This window comes from Parus major, chromosome 2 (assembly GCF_001522545.3).
Source record: "Parus major isolate Abel chromosome 2, Parus_major1.1, whole genome shotgun sequence".
NCBI lineage: Eukaryota > Metazoa > Chordata > Aves > Passeriformes > Paridae > Parus > Parus major.
The window spans coordinates 43664231-43684100 of record NC_031769.1 but is presented as its reverse complement, the minus strand read 5'-3'; the positions used below and the strand labels follow the sequence as shown (position 1 = coordinate 43684100).

Here is a 19870-nt window from a genome sequence, read left to right as displayed (position 1 = left end):
GAAAAACAGGTGAAATTGACACTGGACTTACACATCCTTGTTCTGCAGCAGACATTCTTGTGTTACTTGCCCCTTTTTTTGTGCGTGTCGTTGGGTTTGGGGTTTTTTGTTGTTTGCTTTTAAGAAACAACAGAAAGTGATGAGATTTAAGAATCTTCATCAACTTTCTTATCTTCCTTGTACTATTCTGGAAGCAGATACAGGCCTGAGAATGGAATTTCTTGGGAAAAAAAAAGAAAAGTTACTTTGCTATGCTTGCTGTCATCAAGATCTGGATACATTTCTGGACAGACTTCTACACTGTGCCCTCAGTACTGCCAGTGCCTTGGTCATCTTCATATCTTGCTAACAACAGTATTCATTTAGTTTTCTCTCTTTTATTTTAACCTCATATAACCACATCAGTGGGATTGGGCCTGAACTCTTCTGACAGCCCCTTTTTGATGTCTAAGCCCTGAGTTACTCTGGGGGAGCATTGTTTAAAGTAGGTTACAACATCATCTCATGTATGTTCTTTGTCTCCTGAGAAATGTTATGCTTATGTCATGCTTATGTTAATGTTGTGCTTATGTTAAATAGATGGTGTGAATTAGCAAGATTACCAGATCAGCTTTAGAATATTCTGTAAGAGAGTAATTCAAACATTTGTCACATGGTGGTGACAAAGTAGGTAAAATGAAACTCAGCAACAGATTAGTGAACTCTCAGCAAGAGCATGAACTATTATTGCCTGAGAGATTATAGACATCTGTGGCACTTTGATAAGTGCACTGTGGGCAGTGAGAGCTGACCTGATGGAGCTATGTACAGCCTAAGGAGACAGGAGCAGTGTGAATATTAGCTTGGGAAGGAAGAGGAGAGATAATGATGATGTCACTATGGTGAGTGCAGTGGATTTAGTCTGGATTTAGCTTTTCTGTACACAACTGAATCCCAACAGTATTAAGTGTATTTGAACATAATGATTAGAAATCAAGTAATGAATATTGCAGTAAATACACTGGTATCAAAAGTATGCCACTGGAAAGCATTATAGAATTGTTTGGCATCTCCAATACTTAACGTAGTTCTTGTTGTTACATGTGGCCCTTTCTGGTAGACCATGAGGCCCACAGCCCATGAGAGGGCTTGGAAAAGTCATGATAAAGCTTGGACAGTAAAGTGTTTCAAATTATTTCCTTAACTAACCTAAAAGCTTGTCTTCATTTTATATCTGTGTGTTAACACAGTTTGAAATAAATCTGTTACTACTGGACATGCACCTCAGGTGAAAGTCTATCTTATCACCTATCTTATCACCAAGGTTTCTCTGGTCTGAAGTTCACACTGAACTCTGTTACACAATTACATGCAGAGCCTCGGGCAGCCTCTGGGAACAGCCTTGCTCTGCAGCAAGCAAAGCCAGGGAAAGGGGCTGTGAGCCACTGGTCCCCCTGCAGTGCCGAGGAGACTCAGGGCCTGCAGAGAGAAGCATCACAGAGCTACCACCAGCCTTTGGGTGCTGCATTGAGGACCTCGAGCAGGTGCCTGGGGTGGTTACAAAGCCCCAGAAAAAGCATCTCCCAGAGAGCCAGCCCAAGCTGCAGCAGAGAGCAGCAGCCCTTGCCAGAAGCCTCTGAGCAAGGGGCTGTACCAGGACCCCTGTGTGCGGGGAGAGAGGGTTCCTCACAGGGCTGCAGAGGACGTGTCCTGTGCTGCCAGAACAGCTCCTGCGATGAGGGGCTTGGGTTGTGTGTCTGGGGAAGACCTTTCATGTAATATCTTCTCCACCAAACACGACAGTGGGTGTCACCCAAGAGATGGTGTGGCACCCTTGCAGAAGGCAAAGAACTACGAAGATCAACCCACCTTCAGTGAAACTTCACTAATGTTACTGTGCTTCCCTGTAAATTCCATTTTGGCTTGTGTTTCAAATGTTTGTTATTATTTCTTACATGTTTTGGGAAAATATACTTTGGCAAATCTCTTCCCTTCTTATTTCTAGTTCTACAAAGTTAAATTGCCTAACACATGTCACAAAACTTGCAGAAGTATAATTTTAACCTCTTGCTGGGATTTTTATTAAAACTCCTCAATGCATTATGATAAAAACTCCTAAAGCATTTTACGTTGATAAAATCACAAATTAAGAAACTGCAATGAGGAAAATCAGCTTGCTATTTTGAAATAAGTACCAAAGCCAGAAGGGATAAGTATATTCAAGAAACCCACATGGAGCTCACAAAAGCATGCATATATATGTGTCTGTGTGGGATGAGGAATCTCTTCTGCTCAATTCTGGTGTCAGTGCTTGTGCAGCACAAAACTCATTAAGAACTGAAAAAGCAAGCAAAGTGTTTTCCCATTTTTAATGAGGAAGGGAGACCTGTAATTCAGTGTTTTGTTACAGCCACAGTGCCTTTAGATTTTCAATCTTCCCCACCTGCCACCCAGAAGGGCTAGGGAGCTTGTCTGTTATCTCTTCTCACAGCTGGGGCAGCTATCAGCAGCATGGACAGCAACACCCACTACACAAGAGATGATTCTTCAAGGCAGCAGGAGAGCTCTGGGGAGCCCTGAGTGCAGGAGCAGGCACTATCCCAGGCCTAACTTGCTATCAGGAACCTGCACGAGCAATTTAGGTTCAGCTGCCACAAGGCTGCACCTCAGCACTGTCTGGTAGATCTGTCATACACAGATAACCCTCCATGAGAATTCCTCCATGTGAGAATGTATCATCTAAGCAAAAAAAGTGAAGAGGCTTGGGATCTTCACATCTGGAAGATGCACATCTCAGCATCAACAACGTTTTGCTTAGAACAACCTGCTTGCTACCAAATCCCAGGACCATACTGTGACAGCAAGAGATCACAGCAATCCAGCATCCCCTTGCATTATACCTTGCAGGAGACAATTGTGTCCCAGGTACAATTTCTGGTCCCCTGCTGAGATCAGACTCCCTGAGCAGCAAAAACCTGATCAGCAGGAGACTGAAAACAGAGAGCTTAAAACCTCACTGACCTGAAGGCAGGTATTTAACCAACTAGTACAGGATTCAACAGCCATCTGTCTTTACACACAGCAGGCAGGCAGAGGAAGCTGTGTAAAACACAATATTCCCCAGTGCTATGTGTTTTTTCCTTTTAAGAAAAGTTGATTTAGGTTGTACTAGCACAACCTGTGCATATTATACACCACCAAAGAAGAGAATATTCCGTCCCTTTTATGGGCTCTGAACACATGCAACAGTCCTGTCATCTTCAAAAACTCCTTTTGCCTTCTTAAGCCTCTATTCCATCCAATCCCTTGTGCATTTCATCGGTTTGGGGCTTGTTTGTTTGGATTTTTTTAAAGAAACGCTGAAGAGATTACATCCTTCATTTTAGCAACCAGTTTTTAATAGAAACATATAATACACCTTTTCAAATAAATATTTTATATAGACACATAAGCACTCACAATGCTCAAAGCTATGCAATGTTCCAAAGCTCCAGTTCTGTTTAAGACACTGAGAGAAAAAAAAAAAAAAAACCCAAACAAATCATCACACAGGAAGAGTGGAAATATAAAGTTTCTAAAGCATGAATAATCAGACTATTTCTCTTGTCTCCTTACAATTCACTTACACACTGCCTGCCTCAACATGCCAGCCAACTGTGTTCTTAGCCACAGCTGCAGGGATAAGCAGTGACAGTGCACGATCACTAACTGTGCATTGCCAGCAACAGAGGTCAGTCCAAGAGGGATCCAACTGTGATCCCAAAGCATGCAGAGGGAGCACACCACTGCCTCTGGAATCCAAGCAAAGATGGCTTTGGAAATTATTATCTGGCAAGATTGTTTGTGTTGAATTGCTGGCATGATGCAGGTAGGTGATTAAGCAACTCTGTCCAGATCTTTTATTTGATTTAGTTTACCTTTAGACTGAACAGTGACAATTTGTTGTTAAGCAGAAGCATTAAACCTCAAGGGGAATATAGCTAAACTTCAAGTTCATGCACTTGATTGTCTTGACTTGCTACAGCTATCAAGGACTAACTTCAATACATCACTTCAGAAACAAAATGTTTTTGAAGAGGGGAAAAGGGTGAAGGACAGTAAAGATCAGAGCTAAGAAATAGTCTAATGCCTGACCATGTGATAAAGCTTTCAGAATAGAGTGAAGCAGAACTTCAGGCTTTCCCTTCCCCCATATATGACACCTGACAAAATAAATAACAAAGAGAAACATGGAACAAGCTTGCACCACAGAATTCATTCTTCACAAGTCACAGGTAGATAAGCTTTTGGATTTGCAGCACCAATGGTAGATGAAACACAGTGCAGTTTAGATTCTCTCTTTCTTAAACTCAGAGGAGCCCAGGTTAATCCACAAGCCAAAAGCCATGCAGTTTTTCACTCTACTCCAATAACAAAGGACCAAAGCCAAATGGAAAAACTTTCCCAAAGAGAAAGCTTTAGGCTTAATTCCAGATTTCAAACAAACAAACATACAACTCCACAGCAGACCTTAAAACATTAGCACTTAGGAATAAATTCTCTACTTCTTCCTTTGTTACTTGACCAGATAGGAGTACATGGACATAAAAGCTACCAAAGTGTTCCTGAAATTCAGGTTTCGGTGAGGACCTTATTTAAGTCCAGATTACCTCACATTCTTTGCTTGCCTGCCTCATTTGAAGAGTTTATGTCTGTACAAGTTGCACATTGCTTTGCCACTGTTAAATCCGGAACAAAGTATGTGTGAAGCACCTTGCAGGTGTCCCCACACAGTGCCCTTGGCTACCACAGCCCAGGATGATCAACAGATCCAACTCACATGCCAGATTTATAATGCCCCAAATAAATTCAGGATCCCAGCACAACACTGGTTTGATTCCATACATAGGGGAATAAAGAACAAATGAGGTAACTCATCTAATTGCCACCTTATTCTGCAAGGTCAGCAATCCTAGACTTGGTTCTCCAGCTCTGTGCCAATAGTGCTCAGGATAGCAAACAAGCAGGATGTGCAGTTACCATGGTTTCATGCACTCTCAAGTTCTGCTCTCTAAGGGCAGAAGGAAGAGCAAAAGAAAGGAACAGGTGTTTAGGTTTAGGACTTAGCAAATAATGTGCCACATGCCTAACTTGATGCAGGGCTGTATTGCTAGCATGTAGACATGTTCACACAGAACCATTCTTGGGGACTCCTGCACTGCAGAGCACCAACCTCCCCCTCACAGATGGGCTGAGTCTGAAAACGAGCAGCATTTTCCACGTCTCCAACCTGTCCTCTTACATTTCATTCAACTTTTACATCAGTCATCAAGCCTTCTTGGAGATGAAATCTGGTAAAGAGCACGTTTAACAACCCAAATCTCCTCTGCTCTTGTGCTCAGGAAGTTGCCTGGACAGGCAGTGATTGTCCAAAATACACTCTAAAATTTATGATCAACAGGTAGGTAGCACTGGTTGTTCACACAGCTACAGCGTCCTATCTTCATATTTAGAGAGAGGTGCTCTGGTTCTAAAGTGAATTGCAATATCCCTAGATATTTAAGAAAATAAAAGCCAAAGCTAAGTTTTCTGCAAGGCACACTACAGAACAGGATGCACACTTCCACGCCAGCTTCATGGCTATGCTAACAGAGCTGCAAGGGACCAAACCCATCACAGAGGCACAAGTGAAGAGGGGAGCAAGCTGTACCTGGCACACACTCTGAGGTCTGAGTAACACAGTAGGAAAGAGTAAGAAGGCACAGAGGATGAAAAGTGTATCTAAACTCAGGCATACTCGAACATGACTACCTGATAAGAGAAAAGAATCAGCCAGGAACATGTGAAGGGCCTGTGTAGAGCCCTAGGGGAATTAAAGGTCACTACCAAACACCCATAGGGCTCAAACTTCGGAGAAAGCTTACAGAAATAGCAAGCTTTTCTTTCCAAATCAAAACATATTCCACATGCAATCAGTGATGCTGTAGGGGAAATCTGAAGTGCCAGTATCTGTATCTGTTTCCATTACACATTTATACATTATGAGCCATGGCCCTAAAAGCTACATCTAAGGACCAATTCACACTGAGTGTTGATCATGGATTAACAAATAAGGAATAGGAAGCAAGTAAGTCTCTATGACAACTGCATAAAAAACCCCAACAAAACCCACTTGAGTGCTCCTTCCATAGTTAGACCAGCAGCATTTCTTTTTTTTTTCTTTTTTCAGAGAACAAGTAGAACTTTGGTAGCAATCAATTCTAAAGTGCCTTATGCTTCTTAATTCCTGTGCAAACTCTGCTGTAGAGGCAGAAAGACATCTCGAGAGTGTTAAGATGCTCTATCACATAATAACACGTAACACAGCAAGGCAGTTCCAGTTACTTTCTCTGCTATCACTCACAGTACAAAAGTGGTGGCAGAGACCAAGTTTGTAGCTTTTCCTCTGCACTTCATTTCTCTTCCACCCATTCCTGCAATATAAGCATTACAAGACACATCCAGTTTCCCACCAGGGCCTAGTGTTCTCCTATGAGAATAAAGCATATGAGGAAGGAGGATCTACATCAGATGGTGGTCACTGTGGCCTTTCTGGCCACAACAGCAAGAAACAGGCTGGCAGATTCTGCCATCACCGTTTTCTCCTCAAACACTTGTGCTTTAATACTATCCCATTGCATAAAGGTGGTGAGGATAGAGTTATTTTCAAAAGGGGCTTCTCAGCATAGTAACCAGGATGTGAAAACCCTGCCATTTCCCATGGCACTCTGCTAGTGCAGTCCTTCTGGAATGCATTGATCGAACACCACCAAGATCCAATCCTTCCTTTCCTCTACTTGCCAAAAGGCCTAATCCCCTGTCTCAGAAGAGCTTTCTTCCTCCTGGCTGAGGAAGGCTTATTCCTCTGTGGAACTGGGAACTTCTCAGTGCCAGTTGATCACAGCAAACGGGAGAAGGAGTGAAGTTGGTCCTTTCTTGTGCAGCTCAGTCAGGACTTCAAGCCCATTTTTTCCATCATCTGTTCATACACCGTCCATGCCATTGCTGCCATCAGGGTGCGCCTGAGGACTCGGGGCACACCGCCTCGGAAAAAGCCAACCAGCCCGAAATCCTGTAACAGGAAATAAACTGCAATTCATCCCAATCTGCCTAGAGGGTTTTAATTTCTCATCATTTATTACACAAAACAGCACAAGATGTATTTCAGCTCAGACCCAGATCAGTCTCTGAAAGACCTGGGCTGAAACAGCATTTAGTGTTTAGGAAGAACCTGTAGCACTGCACTACTGCAGGGCTACCCAGGAAACCAGGAAGAGCAGTGAGTGGAAAAAGGAAGGCCAGGATGGAGACAACAGATGGGGAAAGCCACACTCAAGTCCAACAAAGAGAAGGCAAGGGTGTAATCATTTCAAGACAGTACAGGAAAATGACTAGTCTTTGTTTTAAAGCTTCATCTTTACAAAAGCTTCTTAGTTATTCTGTAAAAACCTGACATTTCTAAGTACTGAAGTAAAAAAAAAACCCATTTTTTAAGAATTTTTAAAATTAAAAAAAAATAATTTTGAGGAAAAAAGGTACATAAAAATGCATGCACAAATAAACAGATTATTGCTTAGGAACAGAGTTCAATGTGGAAAACAGAATGAATCTGCCAAGATCTGCCCTTCTGACAGCAGGAAAGGAATGGTGGGCTTTGACTACTTCTCCATCCCATTCCTGGGATAGACCTGAGCCTTAATTTACCTTCTGATGCCTAAAGAGAAAATAATTATTTTGTAGCTGGTATGTATCTGAATCCAGCATTTTGCACTGCACACTATAGTGTTGGTCTACCACAGCATGATCCCCTTCATCATCTTGAAAATGCCAACACTGAATTGTCCAACTGCAAGAGCAGATGAAGCATTGACACTTGTTCACCTCCTTTAAAAGGCAACAACTTCCCCACCACAGCTGTGCTTTGAGGAAGGGGATCAGAATTGAGGATGTGGTTGTGCATATCAGAAGGGATTCACCTCACCTTGTAGATAAAGGCAATGGCCTGGCTTGTCCTGTGGTACTTTTGGGGTGAGAGCTGCATGTGTGTCTTGATGACATCAGCAGGTTGTGTTGCCAGAGAGGCCAAGATTCCCGCAAAGATCCCACAGCCAAAATTCAGCAAGGGCATGAGCACTGGATCCAGCTGGTCTGCAACAGAGCAAAGGGAATGCACTCAGACACCATTTAGGCCAGGAACACTCATGCTGCTTGACAAAGTGAAAGTTATTGAATGATTAAATCAACATCAGAGCCTAGAGAAACCTTTCAAGGGGAAAAGTGGTTACTAGTCAAAAGTTAGTACTATTGAAAAGCCTCACTTGCTGAGGAACTGAATTTGACAGAAAATCAGAAAAGAAGAAATTGTACAAATGTTGCCCCAGTGAGTTCTAATATCAGAGAAGCCCAAGTTTCGTTGAAACTGAGCAGTATGCACGACAAGCAGAAGCAGCAAGCAGTGCTTAAGACAACTGCTCACTAACCAACTTTCACATCAGTCTTCATGAATCAATCAATTTAGGGCCAGTCTCCATTTCTGGACTGACCTCAGCTGCAAGTCTACAGTTCTCCATAGATAAATACGAGTGTGTGACCCAAAGACCTACAGGAGACTAATTTAACTTGCTGAGGTGGAGAGCAACAAGCAGAGCATGCAGGCTGTCAGCTGCAGGGCAAGATGTGAGAAGGGACACATTTTCCCCTCCAGCCTCCAACATTCAGCCTCACCCTGAGGTGTGAGGTTTTTGGTCTGTGTGTAGAACATCAGGTAGATGCCAGAGAAGGGCGCATCCCGCAGCAGCGTTGCCGTGAGCCCACTGAACATGCCACGAACCCCTTCAGTCTGATAGATACTCTTCAGGGCTCCATACACACTCCCATAGCCAAATCTTCCACTCTGCAAGAGCAGACAAAGGTCAGTCATCCACATGCCAGCCACGGGTTGAGGAGCCCTATACACACCCTGAGGATATAATATCCAAACAAATGGTAGTGTGAACTTAATGTGATTCCCAAGATGGCAACACAGAGGACAGCCCAAGGCAAAAACTGGGTTTCACCTACCCTCAGCCTTTAAAAGAATCCTTCAGGAAGGCAACATATGAAAGATGCTACACAAACATCATATACAACTGAAACTTAGAAATCTTAGGGTAAATTCTATTTCATCTTCTTGCCTAAATACCATTTCCTGCACAATGTGTGAACTGAGATGAAATCAGGACTACATTCCTGGCTGTACCCACATGGCAGCAACCTTCTCCAGGCAGAAGGATTTATTTTGCATCACAAGGAAGGTGTATGCCACCATTAACAGGGGACTAATTGGAAAGTCATACCTCATATCGGGTCTTCACTACAGTCACTGGCAACATGCAAATCCCAGAAACTGCACGAGCAGTGGCACCCAGAAAGACAGACTCCAGGGCTGTGGGCGAACGGTCCACAAAAAACTTTTGCTTCATCACGTACAAAGTGCTGAAGTAAATCCCAACCCCAGGAATACATCTTGCAAAGGACTTCAGGAGAAACAGAAGCAGATGAAGAAAGAAAAAGCTTACATAAGACTAAATATACTACAGAACATTTCTGAAACTGTTCAACTTGACAGGAAGCTTTGTAGAAGACAAAAATATCACTAAAGCTAACATGCCCAGGGAAGAAGTTAAGGTAGAAATAATTTGTGGCACTGACAGACAAATGATTCAAATAATGCCAGGATTTAATGCATTCCTCAATGGCAGTTTTCTAGGAACAAGACATTCTAAACCAAAATGAAGTTCCTTCAGTTGTCATGCCACATTTGCAAAAGCATTCAAGTATTCAGCTGCTCAGGACTGCCACAACCAAATCAGTGAACAACATTAACTCCTCAAAATAGGATTTAATCTAAATCATGTGGTTTCACTAATAATTGTGCAAGAGTTAGCTACTTAAATTCAGGCAGACATAATTAGCAATAAACAGTTTAAAAATAAAAGTTGATTTATCTACTTATTTTCACAAGTAAGAGTTAAACCAGCCACTTACTGGAGAGACACCTTTCCAGAGCCCCAGAATACTCTCAGTACGAACAACCCTAAAGAGCAGCGTTACCATCCCAGCACGACCAGACCTGAAAGAAAGACAAGACAGGAACTGAAGAAATTACCTGCTCCTGCTCCTTGGCAGATGTATTCCACAACCACCTTTTTCACTCATATCTCTGTGCATTAACTCAGCACCTCCAAGGTGCTCATCCTTATCAGTCTGCTATTGTTGGTCGCACCTTCCAGGGCCTCTCCATCACCTTCTGTATCTCACAACTTGTAAACCATTAGCATTTTTAGTTGCTCATTCCCTTTGTAAGCAGCAGCAGCAGCAGATTGTAGGTTGACTAGACCAAGCTGCACACATGAAAAATTCTCTAACAACCATCCAGAATTTTTTTCAGGCAGAGGTTGGTAGCCACTCCAGCAGCACCAGTCTCTCAGATGAGGACAAATGTTGATGTTACAAGTTATTCCAGTAGCATTCACAACCACAGACATTTTAGCTCTTCTGGAGCAAAATAACAATCCTTCTCCATAATATAAAAACATACCTCCTATTTTACAAAGACTGATTTCCCAAATTACAACTCTGAACTCCAAGCCCCAGCCAGCAAATAAGGCAGAAGCCTATGTCAGAGCACCTCCAAGGCCCCCCACGCATCCCCCTCCTCTCACCCATTCACAGCAGGCTGCAGGGTTTGCAGGCGGGTTTTCAGCAGGTCAAGGGGCTGGAAGAGGAGCGTGGAACAAGTGCCACTGATGGAGCCGCACACAAAGGCCTTTAGGACTGGATGCATCTGGAAGAGGAAAAACAGAACTTTAAATGGCTATTTAATTAAGAACGGAATAAAAGGAAATATTTCAGCTGATAGGTCGCATGTTACAGGAAGGAAGGTGAGCTGAACCCAGATGCTAAGGACAGCTGCTTAGGGCACAGGAAGCTTTTTCAGACTTTTTGTGAGGCTGATCAAGTTTTATTTGTGGTTTTTGGTCCCTCTGCTTTTTCTGGGAGATTGTTCCAGAATCTCCTCGAAATTCCGTGGTTGGTAAGAGTTTTCTGAACATCAAATGTACAAGCAGCCATTTGGTTACCCTTTGCCACGACAAAGGAAATAGGCGTTCTCTTTCTCACCACCTACCTGTACCTTTGCCGCAATCCCACCCAGATCAGCTGGCATTACTTCCAGCCCTGCACACCACGGTCCTGCCAGGGGCACGGGCGAGGAACGCTGCCCACAGCCAAACCCGGCCCAAACGCGCTCCAAGCCCCGCACGGCCTGCTCAGCTGAGGCTGCCTTTCCTATCCACAGCGGCTGCCGCTGCCGGCACTTCTCGGGGAGCAACAAGGCAGGAGGCACAAAGCCCACGGCAGGGTGAAGATTTTCTAGCATTTCGAGATTTTTTGTTTATTATTATTATTATAAACACATAACGGCGTTTGCTAATGGAGAACGAGTTTCTGCGCTCCTCGGCGCAGCACAATCACGACAGATTAGAAAGCACGGACAGATCAGAAGCAGTGAGGCACACTCTAAGCCAGCAGTGCTCCCCCCAGTACGCCCGGACCCACCGTCCCGGGGCTGCACTTGTCCCCCCGCCGCCCCAAGGCCGCGGAACACGACGCAGCAGCGCAAGGGGCGCGGAGGACGCGGCGAGCCCCCCTCGCCTCCCACCGGGGCGCTGCTCCCGGCCTCTCCTCGGCATAGCGAGCGAGAAGGGCCCAGCTTGGCCCGGCCCGGTCGTACCTCCGCCTCTCGGCCCGGCATCCCAACGCCGCCCGCAGCCCCAGAACTCGGCGGGCGGGGCGAGGCCCAGCCCAGCCCAGCCCCGAGCCAGCCCCGCTGCAGAGCACCGCCCCGCCCGGCTCCCGTAACTCTTCGCCCGCCGCGGCAGGGGAGGCCGCGGCAGCCGTGCCGAGGCCGAACCGCGGCCACCGCCCACAGCCGGCTCCCCTCCACCCTTCTCTGCCCCTGGATCGCGTGTTTGTCACGGCTTTTGGACATTCTACATAGAACCGTAGAACGTTAAGGGGATGAAATGGATCTTTGAAGTTCATCTAGTTCCAGCCCCTCTGCTACAGGGAGGGACAGCAAACGCTAGCCCGGATTGCTCAAGGCTCCATCCAGTGTGGCTTTAACGACTGCCAGGGGTGGAGCATCGACAGCTTCTGTGGACAACCCGTTCCAGTGTCCCGCCACCCTCACAGAAAAAAAAAAAAACCCTTCCTAATATCTAACCTTAATTTCCTCTTTTCAATTTATGCTCACTGCTCCCTGTCCTATCACTGCAGTTCCTGATGAAGAGTCCCTCTCTTCACTTCCCTGTAGGCCCCCTCCAGGTACTGGAAGGCTGCTGTGGGATCTCCACACAACCTATTCTTCAGCCTGTCTTCATAGAGTAGGTGCTCCAGTCCCCTGATAGCTTTGTGGCCTCATCTGGACTTTCTCCAACAGTTCCATGGCCTGAAGTTTGGCTCACCAGAATTGTACCCAGTTCCAGCAACCATACTCTGTATTGCAGCACTGAGTGCTGTATCCAGCACTGTGTCTCAGCATGCTCCGTCAGACATGGGCCGTGGGAAGGGTCAGTTCATAACTCACAGTTTTCATGTCCTCCTCAGTTCACACCTCCCACTTTCCCACAAAGCCAGCTTCCTATGGATGCTGTGTTGTTCAGAAACCTGAGATGCACACTGACATGTCCTTACCTCTATCGCTAGTGTTTCCACTTGCTCATCCACATCCTGGGCCCAGAGCAGAGGAAGGCTGGCTTTCCAGAGCATTAAGGAAGTGAGGCACCAAAATTAAGTGTTTCAATACTAGACCTGTGCTAGCCCTGAGACAGTGACTTCACTGTGCCTGCAGAGCCAGACACTGCTTATCAACAACAAAACTGGAGGAGCTGGGAGGAGCAAGTTATGGCTTTGGCAAGCTGCTTTTCTAAGAATTGCCTGCTTGCTGTACCTTGGCCAAGTGAGGAATGACACGTCCAGAACGTCATGCTCCAGGTGTTCCTAGAAGGAAAACCCTGTGTGCAGCAGTAGCCATTATGCACAAACCATTTCCTCTCCTGTACTCGCTTTGCCTTGTGGCAGCCCCTGAAGAAAGAGAGAACATACTTCTCTAAAAAGATGTAACACACAGGCTAGCAAAAGCACTTCATTACATACTCCCCTTTGGCAAGCTCCTCTCTTGTTAATCAGTTCCCTCCTTGGGTGTCCTTTATTTCATTAACTGACTTTGCCTGCTGACCCATGGAAAAGAAGAACAGCTCGTCCCCTTCCCTCCTGGTGCTTTATTCCCTTCCTCACATCTCGCTCCACTGTGCACCAACATGGGCAACTTGCATCATCACAGGCTGCATGGGAATCTCTGCTCCACTGCCTGGAGCTCCTCCTTCCCTTCCATCTTCACTGACTGTGGACTCTGCCGGGCATTTCTCTCACATATTCTCACTCTCTCACAGCTGCTGTTGCACAGAGGCACGACCAGTATCACCAATGAGCTCAGCTTTGGCTAGCAGCAGGGCCATCTTGGAACTGGCTGGAACTGGCTCCTACCACCACAGGGGCAGATTCTGGCATCTTGTCACATAAGGCAGCCCTGCAGCCCCTTTGCTACCAAAAAGTTTCCATGTAAAGCCAGTGCATCATCATCTGTTATACAATTGATTATGCAAGGAAGCTGTCTGGGATATACATGTCATTTTGAAAGAGCCCCTTTGGCTATTTCTTTTGCTGTGTTTCTGGCTGTTCTGATGGGGCTGGGTAAGTAGATTGTTTAGAGGAGGAAGTTTAGTAAGGCAAACAAACTCAAGTGATTCATTTGAAATGTTTCTATATGGAGCTGGGGATGGTGTGGCTAGATCCTCTCCCTCCATATATTTGGGTGGAGCAACAATCAACATTTTTGCAATTTTCTGAAGTAAAAAGTGCTGCAACAATATTGACCAAATGGTATGCATCCCAATAAGGAGTTCATCCAGCATGAAACCCTGACAGCAGCAGCAGTCTCCAGGTTCTTATCTTGCCGTGGAAGCGTTTTCCTCCTTAAAATAAGCCTCATGATGAATGAGGAGGTGATACAGCACGGCTGATCACACACATCTCTGCAGGGATGTGCCTCAGTTCTGCAGGAGTGCCCAGCAGAGGGAGCCGCGTCCCTTCATGTCGCTGTCCCTGTGCTCTCATAGCCTGTCTTTATTTAGGAGATGGAACATGAGACGCACGGAACTGCTAAATTCCCATTTGGTGAACATATCTTTTTCCACATTGAATAATTCCTGGTTGTATTCTTTGCCACTTTAGCACCAACAGAGTTATGAGTGCCATTTTAACCCTGCATAAGGGCAGTGCCAGCAACTGCCAGTAACACTGCCTGTAACAGAAGAGTTTGTTTCTGGTTTTAATTCCTAGTTTCAGGTATTGTAAGAGTTAATACCCAGAGAGCTCGGCTGTCATGGCTTGACTCACACATAAAACTTTGCCCTAATGTCACACTGCCCACCACTGCCAAGGAAAGCCATCCACTGCCACATATGCAATAGTTACAGATTTTCTTGGTTCCCAGAAATTTATCCCTCTGCCTTTGGAGAGATGGTGAATGAAGCTGGACATCCAAAGGGTTTGAGAAAGACAACAGACCATTCCACATGGGGATCTCTACTAGCACATCTGTGGACTGGTGCCCAATGAAGTGCTGTTTGTCCAAAAATGAACAAAAAGGTGATATGACTAGACTGCATTTCAGTAATGGCACCAAGCTGTATTGAGGAGCAGCATTATTTAAACAGATAACACACTTAAATTGAAGTTATAAACTTCAGATGTTGCCTGTTGCTCAGTAGTGCTACTCTTTCCCATATATCATGTTTTGTGGGGAATATTGGAGATGGCTCTGGGGTGGAAACTGTGTTGTGTCTGTATGAGGTCACAGTATGTATGTGGTGGAGTTGGTGGGATTTCAGAGCTGTTCCAGGCTTCATTTTAGTATTAGTCTGTGAGAGCCTCCTGCAGCGTGTGTGCTCTGGGAAGAAAGGTACTTTGCAGTGTTAGGATTACAGTTGGGCTCAATGATCTTAAATGCCTTTTCCAACCAAAATGGCTATGATTCTGTGATCATTTCCCTCAGGTTTTCCTGTCTATTCTTGTGTGGGTACAGGGGGAAGGTGCCTTACAAAGAAAAATGAAATATTAAAGCAAAGATTTAATTGGCAATGCTGGCTATTGGCAGCATTGGACCATCCCCCTCAGTCATCTTCACCAAAAGTTCATGGAGCAGAAGAGAGACACCACTACATTCTCTCTCCTAGACACCAGAACTGCAGAGCAGGGAGAGCAGGTGGGGTAGGTCACACAGGTAGGAGAGGTGGGAGACAGGAACACCTCAAAGACATGGAGGAAACTGAAGATCTCTTCCACTGAAGAATATAAGTGTTCAAAATTTTGTGATCACACAGAAGATAAAGATGACGTTTCCGTTCTGTAGGTGTTAACTACAGAGGCTGAACTCACTGGCTTCGAGTCTCATACATCTTTAATGCTACACAGGTCACACAGAGAAAAAGCTCTTTTAGGACAATGCACTGCTACAGTAAGGACATTAACCAGCAATTTGGCATTGCAGCATAAGCCAGGATGAATGTTGCTGACCTATATATGAAAAGGTATGGCTACTTCCTAAAAATGCTTGATATAAAGACAGTTTTCATGCACTCTTTCAGACACAGAGTTGGATTAGACCAAGGCTCTTTTCACTGCTCCACCTAGGGTTAGAGTTATGCCAAGGGTTGGGGTTATGCCAAAGGTTGGGGTTATGCCAAGGGTTAGGGTTCAGAAAACCACAAAGTCCAGAGCTCCAGGGACTATACAGCTACAACAGATGTGCCAAACTGAAGAGAAAGCTGCCACAAAATAGCTCTCTCTCTAAATTTTTGCCCAGCACCTGACTCAGCCCAAGGCTCTTTTGCCTGCTCCAATTACGGTGACAGTTACACCCAGGCTTAGGGTTGCACCTACCATTACGGTTCAGAAAATCACAAATCCCAGAGCTCCATGGACTGTGCAGCTACAATAGAAGTGACAAAACAAAATACAAGACTGACACAATTAGGAGCTCTATATATCTTTTTTCTGGGCATCAGGCTCAACCCAAGGGTCAGTTCAGAACTCAACCCTTAGGTTACACCTAGGGTTAGTGTTATGCTTAGGGTCAGGGTTCAGAAATCCAAAAAGCCCAGAGCTCTGGGGACTGTGCAGGACAATAGACCCACCAAACTAAAATGAAAACTGCCACAAAATAGCTCTCTCCATAACTTTTTGCTGGGCACCTAACTCATCCCAATGCTCTTTCACTGGCCCACCTAGGGTTAAGGTTACACCTAGGCTTAGGGTTAAGAAAACCACAAAGACCAGAACTCTGGGGACTGTGCAGCTACAAAAAACCTGCCAAACTGAAAAGAAAACTGCAACAAAATAGCACTAGCCATAAGGGGTTTTTTGCACCCTACTCTGACCAAGTCTCTTTTCACTGCTCCACCTAGGGTTAGGGTTACGCCTAGGGTTAGGGTTCAGAAAACCACAAAGCCCAGAACTCTGGGGACTGTGCAGCTACAATGGACCTGCCAAACTGAAAACTGCAACAAAACAGCTCTCTCCATAATTTTTTCTTGCCACCTTACTCAGATCAATGCTGTATTCACTGCTTCACCTAGGGTTAGGGTTACGCCTAGGCTTAGGGCTACGCCTAGGGTTAGGGTTCAGAAAACCACAAAGCCCAGAACTCTGGGGACTGTACAGCTACAATAGACCTGCCAAACTGAAAAGAAGACTTCAACAAAATAGCTCTCTCCATACATTTTTGTTTGGCACCTGACTCATCCCAAGACTCTTTTCACTGCTCCACCTAGGGTTAGGGTTATGCCTAGGGTTAGGTTCAGAAAACCACAAAGACCAGAGCTGCAGGGACTGTCCAGCTACAATAAACCTGCCAAACTGAAAACTGCCATAAAATAGGTCTCTCCGTAACTTTTTGTTTGGCATCTTACTCTGACCTAGGCTCTTTTCATTGCTCCACCTAAGGTTAGGTTGATACCTAGGGTTAGGGTTCAGAAAACCACAAAGCCTAGAGCTCCAAGTTCACTGCAGGTAGAAGTGCCATTCAAAGTGGATCAAAAACCTGTCTTAACTGGGCTCCTTCCTTACCTTTCTACTTGGCACCAGACTCAGCCCAAGATGCCTTTAACACCTCCACCTAGGGTTAGGGTTACTCCTAGGGTTAGTGTTCAGAAAACTACAAAGATCAGAGCTCCAAGCACACTGCCCTAGTACTGGGCAAGGATTAGATGTGTTACATGGTGAGGTCGCAATTAGTGTTGTTATTATCAGGCTTACACCTCCAGACGCTGAACTGGGTGATTCAGCCTTTCAGAGAGAAGCGCAGGATTTCCGCTTTTGGAATCACAGTGCCTTGGAGAGCACTATCCAACATTTTTAATAAGGTTGTATAATGACAGTTTTCAGTTTAAAGTTATATCCAAAGCTCCCCAGTCCAAAGCCACCATTTCCTTTTAAATTTATCTCCCTTTAGTTGTGAATACTGTGACTGGTAGTTGCAATGGTGTGGGCATGTTATCCAGAGTGAGTAGCTCATGAGTACATGTTACAGAAACAAATAATTAGATATGAAATTTTAATATTGCCTGATGTGTTTTTATTGATATATGCCTGGGTGCATGATATATTTATACTTTATTAGGCATTCTTCAGGGTTCAAAACTTTTTCATGTTTTTGAAGGTTCAACTGAACCTTCCTTCACCAATCTCAAAGTTTAGATTAATTTTTACTTTGTTTGAGTTTCAAGATATTTTGTAAATGGCTTATAAATTGAAGAAAATTAAAGAAAAAATATCGAGCTGATGAAATTAAAGACAAAAAAACCCTGATTCAACATCATGTTTTCAAAAATGTTGTGCACCTTATCTAGGTCACCGAATCATAAAATCTATAAAGGAAGAAAAGACCATCAAGATCACCAAATACAGTCATCAGCCTTGCGCTGCTACCATATTTGTCTTTAAACCATGTCCTTAGGTGCCATAGCTAGTCATTCTTTGAACACTTCCAAGAATGGTGACTCTACCACTAGCCTGGGCAGTTTGTTCCAATGCTTTTCATGATTTTTTTTTCCCCCTAATATCCAATCTAAACCACCCCAGGCACGACTTGAGGCCATTTCCTCTTGTCCTCTCTCTTCCTACCTGGGACAAGAGACCGACTCCCACCAGTCTACCTTCTAGGTACTTGTGGAGCATGATAAGGTCCCCTCTTATCCTCTCTGGGCTAAACAACCCCAGCTCCCTCAGGTTCTCTTCAAAGGACTTGTGTTCCAGAATGTCCCCAAGCTCCATCACCCTTCTCTGGACATGCTCTAGCACCTTAATATCATCCTTGTGGTGAGGGGCCCAGAACTGAACATGGCACTCAAGGTGAGACCTCGCCTGAGCCAAATATGGGGGGCAATCAGTGCTCTGGTCCTGCTGGCCCCACTATTGCTGATACAGGCCTGGATGTCATTGGCCTTCTTGGCCACATGGGCACACTGTTGTTTTTCAGCATGAACTTCTTTGGCATACTGTGAGTCAAAAATATCATTTCCTCTCTCTTGGCCCTTGGTCCCTGTAGTCTTTTTCAATGGATTTTATGAAAACCACACCTTTATTCTCACACATTCATTAAATAAAAGTTTATAATTAAATATTAATGTTATATGACAAAAGCAAAAAAAAAACCAAACTAAAATAATATTTAGACTACTTTTTAGATATCAGCATTATTTTACTCTTTACAGCAATAAGTGTTTATTTTCATTTATTAGATAGATTTTGCATTTGATCACCAGACAAGAAATCTGAGATTATACATCTATAAAACATAAAAGCAAAAGAACCGGAAACCCACTATTTCACTAGGAAACTTTGATTTGAAAGGGTGTTTATTTGCTATTGTTGGTATTTCTTGCTATTATTTTTTTTTTAATTTTCAAAGATTAATAATATACAGAGAATTTGAGAAATTAATTTTACAATAAACAAAAGTAATTAAGAAGATTACCAAAAGTCAAATGCTTCCAATTATCATAACATTATTACCAAGTTTTTTGAATAATAAACATTATAATGTCTGGATTATTCTTCTCATTAGGTGGAATTTGATGGTTTTGGATGGGGTATAGCTAACTGTCTTCACAGTGCAATTAATTAAGTAATTAATCTCCATTTTCTGAAGACCTGAGGTAGCAAAGGGTTTTTAGCTCTCTGTTAATTTTGTGAAGTTATGACAAAGCCTGGAATTTTCTCATAGCTGTGGATTACATATATTCTTTGTTTCTTGAAATATATTCTTTGTTTATTTTTACATAAATTATGTATGTTTTCAGTTTCATCAATAATCTGACTTACAAACTGTATCAGTTTATTTAATTTGTTTCTGATTCATAATGTGGTTAGTAGTGAAATGTAAATTTGCATTTAGACACAGAACTGGAGATTTATTTAACTTTTATTTCTGAAACTGAAAACTGACATCAATTTTTGGGTTGTGATCAAAGCAGTGGAATACAAACTCTTATGTGCTACAGATGCAATTATTGACCATATAAAAGATGAATCCTGAACCTACATATATAGTGGAATTGTACTTAAAATATTATTTGTAGCACATAAGAGTGCTTTTGTCCTTTTCTTAGGCGAAAAAAACTAAAAAAAAAAACAGTTTACAACAAACATACTGTTAACAAAAAAAAATTCCAACCCTATTGAGTAGAAAAAAAAGCTGTATCAGAAAGTA

General features: G+C 43.8%; 1 protein-coding gene across 3 annotated transcripts; it reads right to left on the bottom strand.

The window, feature by feature from the left end:
• Positions 1 to 3355: 3355 nt before the first annotated feature.
• SLC25A38 (solute carrier family 25 member 38) lies at positions 3356 to 12912 on the bottom strand. Of its 3 annotated transcripts, none has more exons than XM_015617623.1 (7): positions 12733 to 12912; positions 10701 to 10822; positions 10024 to 10108; positions 9333 to 9512; positions 8722 to 8890; positions 7979 to 8145; positions 3356 to 7069 (listed from the first exon to the last, which is right to left on the bottom strand). In XM_015617623.1, exons 1-7 carry the CDS (start codon positions 12805 to 12807, stop codon positions 6947 to 6949), a joined length of 921 nt encoding a protein of 306 aa, XP_015473109.1. In that variant the 5' UTR covers positions 12808 to 12912; the 3' UTR covers positions 3356 to 6946. The 3 variants fall into 3 exon arrangements, with proteins under 3 accessions (XP_015473109.1, XP_015473108.1, XP_015473110.1); XM_015617622.3 differs by lacking the exon at positions 12733 to 12912 and adding an exon at positions 11771 to 12075; XM_015617624.3 differs by lacking the exon at positions 12733 to 12912 and adding an exon at positions 11596 to 11718.
• Positions 12913 to 19870: the final 6958 nt, after the last annotated feature.